The sequence below is a fragment of the Sciurus vulgaris genome, assembly GCF_902686455.1.
Source record: "Sciurus vulgaris genome assembly, chromosome: 2".
In the NCBI taxonomy this organism is placed as follows: Eukaryota; Metazoa; Chordata; class Mammalia; order Rodentia; family Sciuridae; genus Sciurus; species Sciurus vulgaris.
This window is the reverse complement of record NC_136462.1, coordinates 99,284,490-99,298,395: the sequence shown is the minus strand read 5'-3', so window position 1 is coordinate 99,298,395 and position 13,906 is coordinate 99,284,490. Positions and strand designations below refer to the sequence as shown.

General features: G+C 41.4%; 1 protein-coding gene across 1 annotated transcript in view; it reads left to right on the top strand.

The window, feature by feature from the left end:
- TNFAIP8L3 (TNF alpha induced protein 8 like 3) overlaps positions 1 to 8,566 on the top strand; it is a 36,754-nt gene extending 28,188 nt beyond the window's left edge. Inside the window, exon 2 of the mRNA XM_079128800.1 lies at positions 4,730 to 8,566. Within this exon, the coding sequence (XP_078984926.1) occupies positions 4,730 to 5,292 (563 nt within the window). The 3' untranslated portion in view covers positions 5,293 to 8,566. The remainder of the gene's footprint in view (positions 1 to 4,729) is intronic.
- Positions 8,567 to 13,906: the final 5,340 nt, after the last annotated feature.

The following is a 13,906-nucleotide window of genomic DNA, read 5'->3' as shown; positions in this document are numbered from 1 at the left end:
TTAGCTAATTTGCTTCCCTGTCATCATCTGAAGCTGTTTACAGAAGTCAAGTGATACTGTCTGTATGCTGGCTATTTCAAACATTTCCAACTATATAATTTTGATACAACTCTCCATACTTATGTTCAAGTTTTCCACACCCTTCTTAGAGAAACTACAGAGGTAGAGAAGTGGCAGAGTCCTGAGAGTAAAAGAAGAGCTGTCCCCTGGTCCCTCTCCACCTCCACATCCTGGGTGATGCTCAGAGCACTCTCCTGGGCTGTAGCTAACAGCTCAGAGCCTGTTATCTTTTATAATCATCATTTACTTCATTTTTCCCAAAATCTATTACCTTGTTATTACCATGCTCATCTTACCAGGCTCATCTGCCTCTTTTCAGCCCACTCATCCAGCTTGGTAAGATCTTCCTGCTGTTTGTCACCATCAGTGTGTCATTTCACCATCTGGGAAAAGCTGGTATTTTCTAGAATCATGGAAACATCACTTATTCTCTGGCTGAACATCATTTCTAAAAGCAGTAACTCGACTGGTCCCAGTGAAGTCCCCGTTTAGATGACCTTTTGCTTTCTCTCTCCCCAAACTAGTTCCCTACCACTGTCATGCCATTCTCTCAACGTAGTCCTGGTACTTTTCCTTTATTTATAAATGTCCTAAGGATACGTACTCTCCAAGTATTGACTTCACATTCCTTTGCTCAAGCTCTTCCATCAATCTTAGTTGAGAAAGTCTCCCTTTCTTTCTACAAGGACGGATTTTGCAGCTTCATCAATGTTGTCTCATCATGCTGGTCAGGCGAGCTATATTATTGCTGTATAATCACATTTATATCTCTATGTGCAGAGATTCTGAGGTATCATATATAATCCCTTACCTTTTGTGGCTGGAGAATAGGAACTTTTGTTCAAACAGTCAAGAGAAATTCATCCTTAGCCAAAAGAGCGTTCCTTTCCTTGTATACAGGGGTGAGAAAATGGGTTTTGCCAAGATCTATCCTGGATACCTTAGTATTTTCCCACGAACAAGCATACGTCCACTAATTAGGCCTATTGCCCCAAATATCCCAAGCATACCCCTAACCTTGACTCCCAGAGCTTAACTCTCTAGGCTCTTCCTCTCTGCCTATAGTGTCCCTTCCTTGTGGGTCACCAACATGATCCCTCTGCAGAAAGCTAAGACAAAAGGATGGAAGGAAGCAAGATCAAGATTTCCATGTGCAAAATCTTTTGAAAAGTCTGCCCCCTCAGGGCACACCTCTCCCTCAAATCATTTGTAACATTATGTATACATGTTGGAAGGGTGGTGCTTTAGTTAGCTTTTCATCACTGTGACCAAAATATCCAACAAGAGCAACTTAGAGGAGGAAAAGTTTATTTGGGGCTCATGGTTTCAGGTATCTCAGTCCACAGATGGCTGACCGCATTGCTCTGAGCCTAAGTGATGGAGCATATCATGGCAAAAGGGCCCAGAGCAGAGGAAAATGGCTCAGCATATGGTGGGGTCAGAAGCAGAGAAAGAGAGAGAGGAAAGGACAAACCTTCCAGGAAATGCCCCCCAGTGACCCACTTCCTCCTGCCATACTCCACCTGTCTACAGTTACCACCCAGTCAGTTCATTCAAACTAGGATGGACTGATCAGGTTATAATTTTCATAATCTAAGCATTTTACCTCTGAATAGTCCTGCATTAACAGGAGCTTTGGTGTGGGGGACACATCTCATATCCAAACCTTAACAAGTGGTGTCTCCCCACTGACCCATGACAGATCTTTGGCAGGTATTAAAGCGTTCTGTTCACCAGACTGTCTTGATTTTATTTCTCTTAGTCCTTCCCACTGTTTCCCATATGTACAGAACGTGGGATGTGGTATGTGGTGTGTGTGTGTCCAGAAAGTATGGAAAGTGGACTAAACAAAACTATACATATAGGTATCTTTCTTGCAGGATTGCTCAAAGCCTTAGTATGCTATTTGTATGATGAACCATCACGAGCCAGCCTTAATATTTAATCATCTGCAAATTCACTTAACTGATCACATATCTATCCTAGAGGACTGAACAGGACTCATGGGATACATGTTGGGGCATAGTTCACGTGTCATAATCACTCAGGGAGCTTGTGACAGCTGGGAATCATTGGTAGTAGTGGTGGGATTTTTCCTTAAAGCTTTCCTGTTGATTTTGTTAATCTATAATATTTGAGAGTTTTTCTGGGAATATTTTGATCTTTAAGGCTTCAGAGATGCTGTCCACACTGTGACCCTCCTAAGCCCTCACCCTAGAAGTGTGTATCCCCCATTCACATGTAGGTAAAAAATAAATTCTTTCACAAGAGAGATGACTAGAAACATCAGGGAAACCACCCAGGGACTTAACCATCTTGGTGAAAATTACTGGTGTGTATCCATGACATTAGAAACTACTTCCTAACATTGTAGCTGTATCCATCTACCTACATTCAAATCTACCTTCAGAGCCTCAGAGGCCATGCCAACAATTCCCACTCATGCTAATTTAGGCTGTTTTGCATGTTTCTGCATTTTGGTTTATTATTTATATCTTATCTCCCTGCAGAACCGTATTCAGAGTAAAACCCAACTGAATACTTTTGAGGGGATTTTTCCATAACACTTCATACAGAATCAAGCTAATAGTAAATGCCGAATAACTGCAGGGGGGAAAAAAAAAAGGAATAGAGTCCTTGGTCTAAAAGGGATGAGAAGGGGTTAAGGTTGACTCTAGATTTAGTTTAACTAATTAATTGCAGTGCTGGAGATCAAACTCAAGGCCTCACATATGCTAGGCAAGCTCTCAACCACTGACCTGCACCCCCAGCCCATGACACTAGAATTAAAAAGCAGGTAGAGAGGGGTGAGAAGTGTGGCAGCATGGAGAGTGGACCGCTTACCCTGCTGAGATGGCAGCACCTTAGGCATTAACTAAGTGTCATCTGCTTCCACTCTCTGAAATGTCTTCTTTTTTACATCTCTGTTCTTCATTTTTTTAGCTCAATGATACATCTATCACTCATAGTTCAAGAGTAAGAGTTAAGTGACCAACATGCCCCAAGTTGCCTGGGGCTTTTTCAGATTTGTCAATGAAAGTCCACTATCTGGGAAACTCCTGATTATTGGCACACCTGACAGTTGATCATTCTACTAAGGAGACAAAAAGAGAGTTCCCTGATCAAACAGTATTGGGAAATGAGCATGCACTACAGTTCTAGCTACTCAGGAGTCTGAGGCAGGTGGATCACTTGAGCCCAGGAGTTTAAGGCTGGCATACACAAGACAGTGAGACTCCATCTCAAAAAATAAAATAGGAAGTGTGAATTCTACCCACCTGCATTAATTTCCTATTGCTGCTATAACAATTTACCACAAGTTTAATGGCTTAAAACACTAATGTATCATTTTATATTTCTAGAGATAAGAAATCTGAAGTAATTCAAGTACCACTGTGATATGACATCCATTATTGCCCATTTAAAAGGGAACAGCAAGGTCTTCTTTATAAATTAGACCAAGGTGAGGCAGAACATAATAGCCAAAGGTCATGACAGCCAGGAAGCAGAGAAAGAAAACAAGAAAACATGAATAAGAAATGGTCCCCAAAGGCACGTTCCCAGTGACCTACTTTATCCAGTCATGCCCACCAGCCTACAGTTACCACCCAGTAGTCCATTCAAATTATTAATCTATTAAATGGATTAATTCACTGATGAATTACAGCTCTCATAATCTCATCATCTGACCTCTGAATATTCCTGAATTGCCTAACACATGAGCAAACCATAACACACCTTATTCTCAAGCAGTTTTTAGAAGCTGTGACTACAAGTAATGACTCATTTTTTTTTTTTTTTTTTTTTTTGGAATAATCAATCACCTGAGGAGACATAGATAATGTTTCAGTGACAGGGCCATTACTGACTTTAAAGCTTACAGCACAATTCTTTGAATATCCTTAGTTCTTCTAAATATTTGTCATATGGGGACATATTTGATTTTCTCTCTCTCTCTCTCTCTCTCTCTCTCTTTTTGAGCAAAGGTTACTCACACAAAGGTCTGGTGACCATGGTGGATGATCACACTGGGAAGGAATATCATTTGCCTCAAACTCTAGAAGAGCATAAATCAGGAAATCAGCTTTCTAGAGGTAGTCAGGAGACACCATTCATTCCTTTTATGTTCTACATGGTATAAGTGTTTATCTTCTTTGCCCTGAGGCTGAACGGAAAATCCTGACCATCTCAGGTTTGTTTGGATATCAAGTTGCTTAAAGATCCTGTAGTCTTAAGACTTTGGGGAGAGAGATTATGGGGCCATGGAAGGCCCCTAGTGCCTACTGCTTTCATTCTACTGATCTCTGTCATTATGCAATAATTGGCTCCTGTGTAATTTGTGAAGCTGAATGGTTTACATGGTGGCAGCAATTGCAGGGAGTTGTCCATGAGCTAATAGAATCAGGAAAGACATATGCTTGAAGATCTAAAATAAAATGGTGAGATTTAGCCTGGACAAGAGAAGACCATTTCTATTGGGAAGAGCACAAGCACAGCTAAGAAGGTTCCAAAGGGCAAAGAGGCACAGCATGTGAAGAGAATGTGGGGCCTCCAGACCTATGTGGCTTTCAATTAGGGAGTAGTGGCATATAAAGACATGAGTTTTTAGAAACATAATTAACAATTCTCATATTCCTATAACATTTCTTTCTTTTTTTTTAAACTACAGGTCCTGATGTGTTTAGTTCAAAGAATCTTGCCCTTCAAGCCCAGAAGAAGATTCTGAGCAAAATAGCTAGCAAAACTGTAGCCAACATGTTGATTGACGACACCAGCAGTGAGATCTTTGATGAGCTCTATAAAGTCACCAAAGAGCACACCCACAACAAGAAGGAAGCCCACAAGATAATGAAAGACTTAATCAAGGTGGCAATCAAAATTGGGATTCTCTACCGGAACAACCAGTTCAATCAGGAGGAGGTTGTTATTGTGGAAAAGTTCCGAAAGAAGTTGAATCAGACCGCCATGACTATGGTCAGCTTCTATGAGGTAGAATACACCTTCGATAGGAATGTGCTCTCCAAGCTCCTGCATGAGTGCAAGGACCTGGTGCATGAACTGGTGCAGCGGCACCTGACGCCCAGGACCCATGGGCGCATCAACCATGTCTTCAACCACTTTGCTGATGTGGAGTTCCTCTCCACCCTCTATAGTCTGGATGGAGACTGTAGGTCCAACCTCAAGAGGATTTGTGAAGGAATCAATAAATTACTAGATGAGAAAGTCCTTTGAATGGCTTCTCTTCTCCTGGACTTCGCTGCTTTAAAATTACAACATCCAACATGGTCCAGGTGAGAATCAAGAAAACAAGCAGAAACCCTTGTCAAAGATGTCCATATTCTATCCTATTCATCCATCTAATGCTGATGCTGAACTGAGCTCAGGTGTGTTTACTCCATAGTTCTCTGACGAGGTCTGTGCTTTAAATTGCCTGTGTTTGCAAGCCCAAAGGACAGTTCATCTATTCTAAGTAAAATGGCTGCTTTGCTCATAATGATGAGCTCAGTTCATTTTAGAGTGGAAGGAGCCCTGGACCAGAAACCAGAGGATGTGAATTCAGTTATCACCTCTCCCAGTTACAACTCTGTCCTCTGTGTCCTGGAGCCATGATGCCTGTCTGCCTACCTCACAGGGCTGTTGTGAGGATCAAATGAGATGATGTACAGTCACACTTTTGAAAAGTCTAATGTAAGATCTTAATATTTTCTGAGTGTGAGAAGGATAAACCTAGATCTAGACCAGTAAGCAGCATTAAAAATGGGTCAGGCTTGAAATCTCTCTCTAAATATGCTGCTTCAAACAAAATAATATGAAATCCAAAGGTGTGAAAAAGTATGCTTAAAAATCAGAAAAAAAAATGTTTTTGAAAAGTTAAGTTTTTTAGGTCTTAGATGAGCAGATTTATAACCCCATGGAAGGAAACTTTCCACAGGGGGTAGAGAGAGAGTTTTGAGTCATAACACAGAAGCAGAGGAACACTGTGCTCCCCTGTAGGACCAGCCTTCTCTCATAAAGAGGCACCATCCGTGTGACCCAGGGAGGCTTTATTCCAACAAGCACAGGAAAGCCAGGCAGAGTGAACCACTATTCATCTTTCTTGGCCTTTCACAGTCATTTTGTGCTGTTTTCTCTGGTTCATTAATAAATTGAAACTACCCTTCAAACAAGTCTTGGAGTTGTGATTCAAAAATAAAATTCCCTGGAGTTAGATCCAGCGTTAAGAGTAACAGCATTGAAAAGAAGAAGAAAATGAAGAGCAAGAGGTCGGCACTCAGACCCAAAGGGGAAGTAGGCCCAGGGAGTGCAGATGGACAGGTCTTAGAGGGGGTCAGTGGGAACTAACCCATAGACACTTGACAGTCTCAGCCTCACTTTCACACTGAGACTCTGGGCATTGTGCCATCATAGTCTTAACATCAGGGCACTATGCTTCTCTTGTCTCTGATAATCACGTAAAAATACCACACTAATCTGAACATGGTGGCACACACCTGTAATCCCAGCTACTCCTGAGGCTGAGGCAGGAGGAGTGCAGGCTTGAGGCCAGCCTGGAAAATTGTCTTCAAAAAACAAAAACAATAACAAAACAAAAACAAGCCAACAAAAAACACTAGCTCAGCCCATGGTCTCTCTCCAGCAGGAACATTGTGAGCAGTGAGAGATGATTTGTAGGAGGTGTGACACCATGTCCACTAAGCCCACAGTGGCTCTTCAGCCTCCACTGGCTCCCATGTCAACATCATGCAAACCATCCAGTTAAGCTTCTCACCCACAGCACAGAGTAAGTTCATGGGAAGGATGTCCACTAGAGTATATGGAAGAGTTAAGTCAGTCCCTGTTCTCCATACTTGACAAACATGACCTGGTCTTCTTTCTGACTCCAGGGTTGAATGATGATGCCCTATGTATCTCTGGGCTGGGATGGTCACTGGCCATTTGGCAGTCCTGGTAGGAGCTGCAGTTATAGTGCTCCCCTTCCTTCCACTTGCCTGTGAGGCACTGGTCTGGCAGTAGCTGGATTTATACAGGAAGTCTTTGAGGCCTTTCTAGGTATACTCATCTGACTAAGGACTTCCTTCTAGTTCAAGACATAGTTCTAGTAATTGGTTCATTTTTTATTAAATAAAGGGATCATTAGAGAACTCAAACACAAGAAGAATGGGTGGAATTGCTTTCTGTCCATGTGAGATAATAGGAAAGAAGGCAGGATGCCCAGCCAAAGAGGGCTGCAGGCACAGCAGTAGTGGTAGGAAGAAGGTTGTGTTGGGCTTTGACAGCCTACAAGTCTCTAAGGAAACTCAGTCCTTCCTGTTCCATGCAAGGAAAGATCAGCTTTTCCTTCAGCAGATCTCAGCAAGTACAGTGGTGTGGACTGAAACATTTTCCACTGCCTTAGGTTCCCCCACTGAGGGAACCAATGGGTTCTCTACTACAATGGCAGCTGGATGTACCCAAGCTTATCAACAGCAGCCAGAATGGTCTGAGTTGAGGCAAGTAATCCTCGACTCATCTAAAACTACAGAGCCAAACCAATCCCATGTACAAACATACTACTGGCATCTAAACTCAAATGATTCTTGAGTTTCACCTGAAAGGCCAACAAATTTCAAATACTTTCCATAACATTCTAGTGACCATAGTCCTTATCCTGAGCACTCCAAATGTATTACTTGGTGGCCATGAAAAAAAAAAAAAAATGACCAAGGTTAGCAGATATTTTCAAAAGGAGATTACTCTGTAGATGTCCACTTGTGCTCAGAACTCTATAACCTTTTTCCAATGAGAACCACAAAAGCAAAGTTTAGACTATACATTTAGGTACTATCAATAATAAAGTCTATCTACCATTTTGCAAAAGGATGGAACAGAAAATGGATTTCAAAACAAGCAAAATCAGGCTGGGGATGTAGGTCAGTGGTAGGGCACTTGTGTAGCATACACCAGCCCTAGGTTCAATCCCCAGTACCAAGGGGTAGCGGGGAGAAGAGGAGGAGAAGGAGAAAGGGAAGAAGAAAAAGTGAAGGAAAAGAAAAAGAAAAAAAAAAAACACGACTCAATTGATCAAGCTGCACAAAGACTTTAGAGAGCAGTACTTGGCTCAGCAAATCAAGTACAGAGACATGACTCATTCTTTAAGGGTGGGGGTGGTAGGAAAAGCTTGCACAAATCATCTGGAAATATCACTGGGTCTTCAAATCATCCTTGAACACCCAGCTCTGGCCTCACATAGGACACCAGATACTTGTGTTGAAATCCCCACCCCACCCCTCGGTACATGTCCCTCCTCATGTATCAGAACCCTGCAGAAGTACATTCCCTGCTGGCTGCCTCCTGTCATGTGTCTGTATCATTCTTCCTCCCTGTGTTTGCATCTGTGAATTTTGACACCCTCAATAATTCCAGGTCTTTGGTCAATGATAAACCAAAATGAAAAGACTTTCCATTTGTGTTTCTCCTCTAAACTCCTCTCTTTCCCCATCTGTACATTTTTCAGAAGCAAATAAGTACATTCATTGGCTACACACACACACACACACACACACACACACACACAGAAATCTGGCTTACATGCCCTCTGCTCCAATATCATTGGGGATTTTTTTTTTTTTTAATTCAACATGATTCCAGAAGTCAAGAGTACAACCGGTCAGTGAAAATTCTAGATCAGCCAACTTTGGCTGTGAAGACATCACTTTTGCATGAGCTGTCCAACAATGGGATACCAACAACAGCTATGAATCAAAGGGCCTTAAAGGAAAGAGGGTCGTCAAAGCCCTCTAACTCAGACTTGTGTGGTTGAATGGATTTCCCTTATTTAGTCTGACCTGCTAAGTGAGGCACAGCCCAAGTAGTGTCTAGCTTCATGCTCTTTCCTTAGGTAAGGATCTTGCTTGTTAGGAAAGAAAATACTTAATTTCTCAAAATAGTATCTATAAATCTCTGTAATTTTGAGAAAGGGAATAAAGTGAGGGAAGAGTCCATGAGTTCCAAAGGAAGTTCTTAATTTTTTGTTTCATTCTGACTTTTTAAAATTAAAATCAACATAAGTACATTCTGAGTCATGTAGGAATGACCTTATAGCCAAGGGATGCCATCTGGTTTCAGAGTTTGAGTGTTTACAATATCACTCCTGCTAATTGAGCACCTTATGTGAAAGAACAGAATTTAACTTCATGTGTTTTTTAGCCAAGGTCTGGCATCCCTGAGAGGTCTACTGGCATAACTTAGGGGTTCACAAGTGCTCCATTTTGAGAAACATTGCTGCAACATATGAAAGTGGAGGCTTGTTGAGAGTGGAGAGTATCACTATGCTCTTGACAGTGACCCATATGTGAAATTTCAAAGGTGGAGGATGAGTATATCTAGGGGACATATAGGTCTGCCCTATATATACAGGTGGGCTTCCACATGCTCTCCCTGGCTTCGAAAGAAAACTGGCCAGGAAAAACTATTACCTACAAATCAAATCAAAGAACTGACCGATCTATCTTGGCAATCCTAAAACTAAATCTCAAATCCATGAAGAATGTCTGCTGCTAGACAAAGCAGGGACTGTCCTCCCAAGGAAGGGAAGAGAGGAGAAACTTGTAAAGGAGAGAATTCATCTGCACATGCTTACACTTTACCAATATCAACCTCATCTGTGCAAAGTCCCAGGCCTCTGGAGAGCTTGCGTGGTACCAGAATCTCAGGAGTTACTCCTGAAGAAATAGGCATACGGCATTCAGCTACCTGTGACATCAAACTCCTTCCATTCCCAGCAAGAGCTCAGTCAGAGTGAACACTCACAGTCCCTCAGCAAGGTTACTAACCTGGCCTTTCCTTACTTGTCCTCACTTCACTGAGCTGGGGCAAATCTCCACAGAGGGTCCTGTCAGCCCACCCAGGCAGCTAGCCCTCCCAGGCTGTGACATACAGTTAGCTCTTCTTAGTCGACTACTGAGGCCTTCTGGACCAGTTCCTAGGACAAGGGAGTCTGGGGCTTGGCTCTGGACTCAAGGAGGGACTGGGTGGGAGCCAAAGCTTGGCACAGAGTAAGTGCAGGAGGCTAGCGCGGAAGCAGCAATTTGGTTGTTTTAGGCAAGTGCTTTTTCAAGCCCTGTGTCACTTGTGAACGAAGAGCCTGTGGGCTGGTCCCCAGGGAATGATTCAGTTCCTTCCATCTCTGAGGAGCCAGCTTCTCTGCTGAGAGGTTCCTATTTCCTTTCTGCAGCAGGCTGGGGTAGTCCCTTTGTGTTTCAAAAATTGTTACTCCTTGGTTTCAGACATAGATTTGTTGAGTTTGGGTTTGGGGAGATGGGTATTTGAGGTCTTGTTTTCTTTTTAGTTTTCATAGAATAGGACATGGAAAAGAGCCAATTGAAATATTCTGTGAATATTCTGTGAAATACACTATGAATATTTCAATGAAATTGACATAGATACATTAAAATAAGTTGGAAATCATAATCTAGAGCCAAGAGTCAGGAGGCTCAGTCTTAGCTTGTCTATCCCCTGGTAATTTCCTTATATTTCACCTCTCTGGACCTCTGTTTCCTCAACTATAAAAGCAGAGAATTGTACAAAGTCTTGAAGAATCATTCTACTTCCATAGTTCTGGGTTCAGTGCATCAAAGAAGAGAAGCTCTGGGCATTTTTTCACTGCAGGTTTCTTGTAAGGTAAACCTATTCATTATTCAATAAGCAATAGCTTCCAAGTAGACTGACAAATGACTTTTCCAATGATTCTCTTTAGAAATTTTGAATGTACATCTAAGTTCGTGAATTTCATAGGGGATAATCTCTAATCAATCTGAATTGTGTCAGACCTCAGTAATCTATCTCTGGTCAGATAATAGAATAACAAGCAAAGTCATGAAAGAGTCATTACTGATTTGAGTCAAATATTGTAGACTACTGTATCAGAATTATTTTAAAAATAAAATATATATAAAACATTTATGTATAAGCATATATATAATATATATTTAAAATATAGATTAAAAATCCATTCTTCCAAAAAATGAAATATTTCATAGTGATCTCAGATCTATTTTCTTTAACCCATTAAGTCCCAAATTTTTAATCTGGTGACTATTTCAATGAAAGTGACATAGATGCATTAAAATATGTTGGAAATTATAATCTAGAGCTTTTAAAGTAATTTATTATCATTAATAATATTAATAAATATTATCACTAATTAGTCCCCTATTACTTTTCTCAAAAGAATAGATTCTAAAAATTTTTATTTCAAAATTATCCTAAGGGGTATATTTGTTGGTCAACTTAAGTTTTTTAGGTGCTCCATAAATGGGCTGATTAGACATAATGGGTTAAACAATTCCATTGAGATACAATTTACATAATATACAATTAACCTACTTAAAATATATAATTGAGTGATTTTTGATATAGGCATAGATATGTACAACCATTACCATAGTCAATTTTCCAATACTTTCATCACCTCAAAAAGAAACCTGATAGTTTTAGCAATCACTTCTCTCTAGGCTTCACACTTCAGTAGCAATATAAAAGTCAAATCTTTTCCGCCAAAATATCACAAATGAGAACTCCTCAATATTGAAATTGTTCTATAGTCTTAGATTCAGAGCAAGCAAATCCCAATTACATGAGTAACTAAGAGAGATTGTGCTGAATTTCATCCTAAGTTGAGCCTCAAACATTCCACTGAAGAGAGAAACCACATCAACCTCGTCACAGGGGTAGCCTCTGCAGGGTAGTGGAGTCTGCAAAGTGGACCTGACTGCTCAAGGCTGGCTGTTCCCTTACCTTCCCATGGCTCCACTGCTGGATGTAAAGTTAATGGCCGCATGCTAAGAGTACCATAGGAGGCGTTCAGCACTATGCAGGTCCTCAGAATGTGGATCATGAGCTAGTTACATCAGAAACCTCAGGGGTAGTGAATGGTTCTATTAAAAATAAAGGATCCTAGGTCCCACCCCCAAACTACCTGATTCAAATTTCTGTAGAGGCGGTTTGGGAATTTATGTAGTTAAAAAACTCCCTGGTGATTTTTAGACACAGTGAAGTTTGCTGACCCAGTGTAGAGGGCTCAACTTGAAATCCTTTGCATCTCAAATTCTATGGCTCAGAGAATGTAATTCCCTCTGGAATTGTTACCTCTTATCTTTTCTACCTTTCAGATTGATTCTCCCCATTTCTCCCTTGGGCATGTGGCTCATCCCACAGTGCTCTTCTCAAATTTCCATCATCCTGGGGCTTTCAGTCAAGTTCCATCTTCACCAGCTGCAAGTGCCTGAAGGACAGCTGCCTTCATGCAGAGCCATGGGAACCATGGGAAAAGTGGCATGAGGCAGCCCATATCATCCTGCCAACGCTGTGACTTTCACATTTGCTGTATTTCTTCCATTTCTCATCTCAATTAATTAACCGCCTTCTAAAGTAGCTCTCTGAAATATTTTCTCTAAGGTCAATCACCTATAATTTCCAGAACAATATTAGGCCCAGTTTTCCCAGGAAGAATAAAGAGTCCCCACCTCTAGAAGTAACATCTGTTAGGCCCCTTTTTTGGGCCCTTTTCTTTCTAAAACCTCTTCTCCAGTAACAGATGATCTAGAAACACCAACATGGGGCAAAATTATTCCTGGAACCTGGAGGTCAAAGTGGGCAAAAAGAGCACTTTGAATGCCATTCTTTCAGCCAATGCAGGAACAGAAGCTAAAAAAAAAAAATTCTGAACCCAGGTTCAGATCAGCCAGCCTTGAGTCTTCCAGACAGGAGAGAAAAGGGGAGCCATGGCTACACTGAGACACAGGGTAGAGGCCTTAAGGCACATGTATATTCGGTCCCCTGTGCTCTCAAGTTGATCAGAGCCACTCAATCCCTTCAGTGTTTCCTATTCTAACTCTCTTTGAGACAAGGGAAGAGGGCTTCATTTCAGAAAGGGACCATATAGTCAATGAGTCAATTAAGTAATTAAAAAAAAAGAGGAAAGAGGGAGCTCAGCCATGTTGTGGGGATGGTTGCTCACAGGAGGGCCAGGTCCCTGAGTGCAGTTCCCCTACAACAAGGTAGGACAACCAGTGATGTTGTACAAGGTCACTCCTGGCTGGGCCAGAGTAAGGCCCTACAAAAGTAAGGGCTTGCCCCAGACCTCATGTCTCATCTGACAACAGGCATTTCTGGAGAGGTCAACTAGCTGTTGGTATGTTATCAGGCCATAGGCCATTCCCCAAACTCAAGTACCCAAAAACTAGCAGGGTGTTTTTCTCCATCTTGTGATGTGATGAAGCCCTTTCTCTCATCATTTATTTGGAAGGGGCGGGGAACTGAATGTGTTTCCTTCCTGCTACTCAACACAGTAACAGGCACTTTCACTTTTGGGTCTCCTGCCTACTCGCCCCCTTTCCCTACCAGAGCTATACTATATGTATGACCTTCACCCCTCTTGAACATTTAACCCATTAAAGATGTCATGAAATCTGCTCAGCAAAGCATGGCAGAAATCATCAGTCCAGGAGAACCAAGGACTCAAATTCCTCAATCTCTCTAAATTCTCTTCCACCTCATCTTTTTTTCAATCACATATCCTTTCATGATTTTGCCTAAATTTCTGCCAAAGAGGTCAAAATTTCAAGAAAATGAGAGGGACCTTCATGATGTTTGCGGATGCACAAGCACATTCTTTTCTAACTCCTGAAACCAGAGGAAAAAAAAAATCTATTTTTTTTCCATTTCAAAGGTTAAACCCAGTTAATGGATTTCCTAAAACTCTTTCTGAGCTAACAACAGATAACAGAATTGTATGAAAGATTCTTGGCTAAACTTAACATCTCCAAGACCTTGAATGTGGACAAAAGGTTCATCAGCACACCTGCAT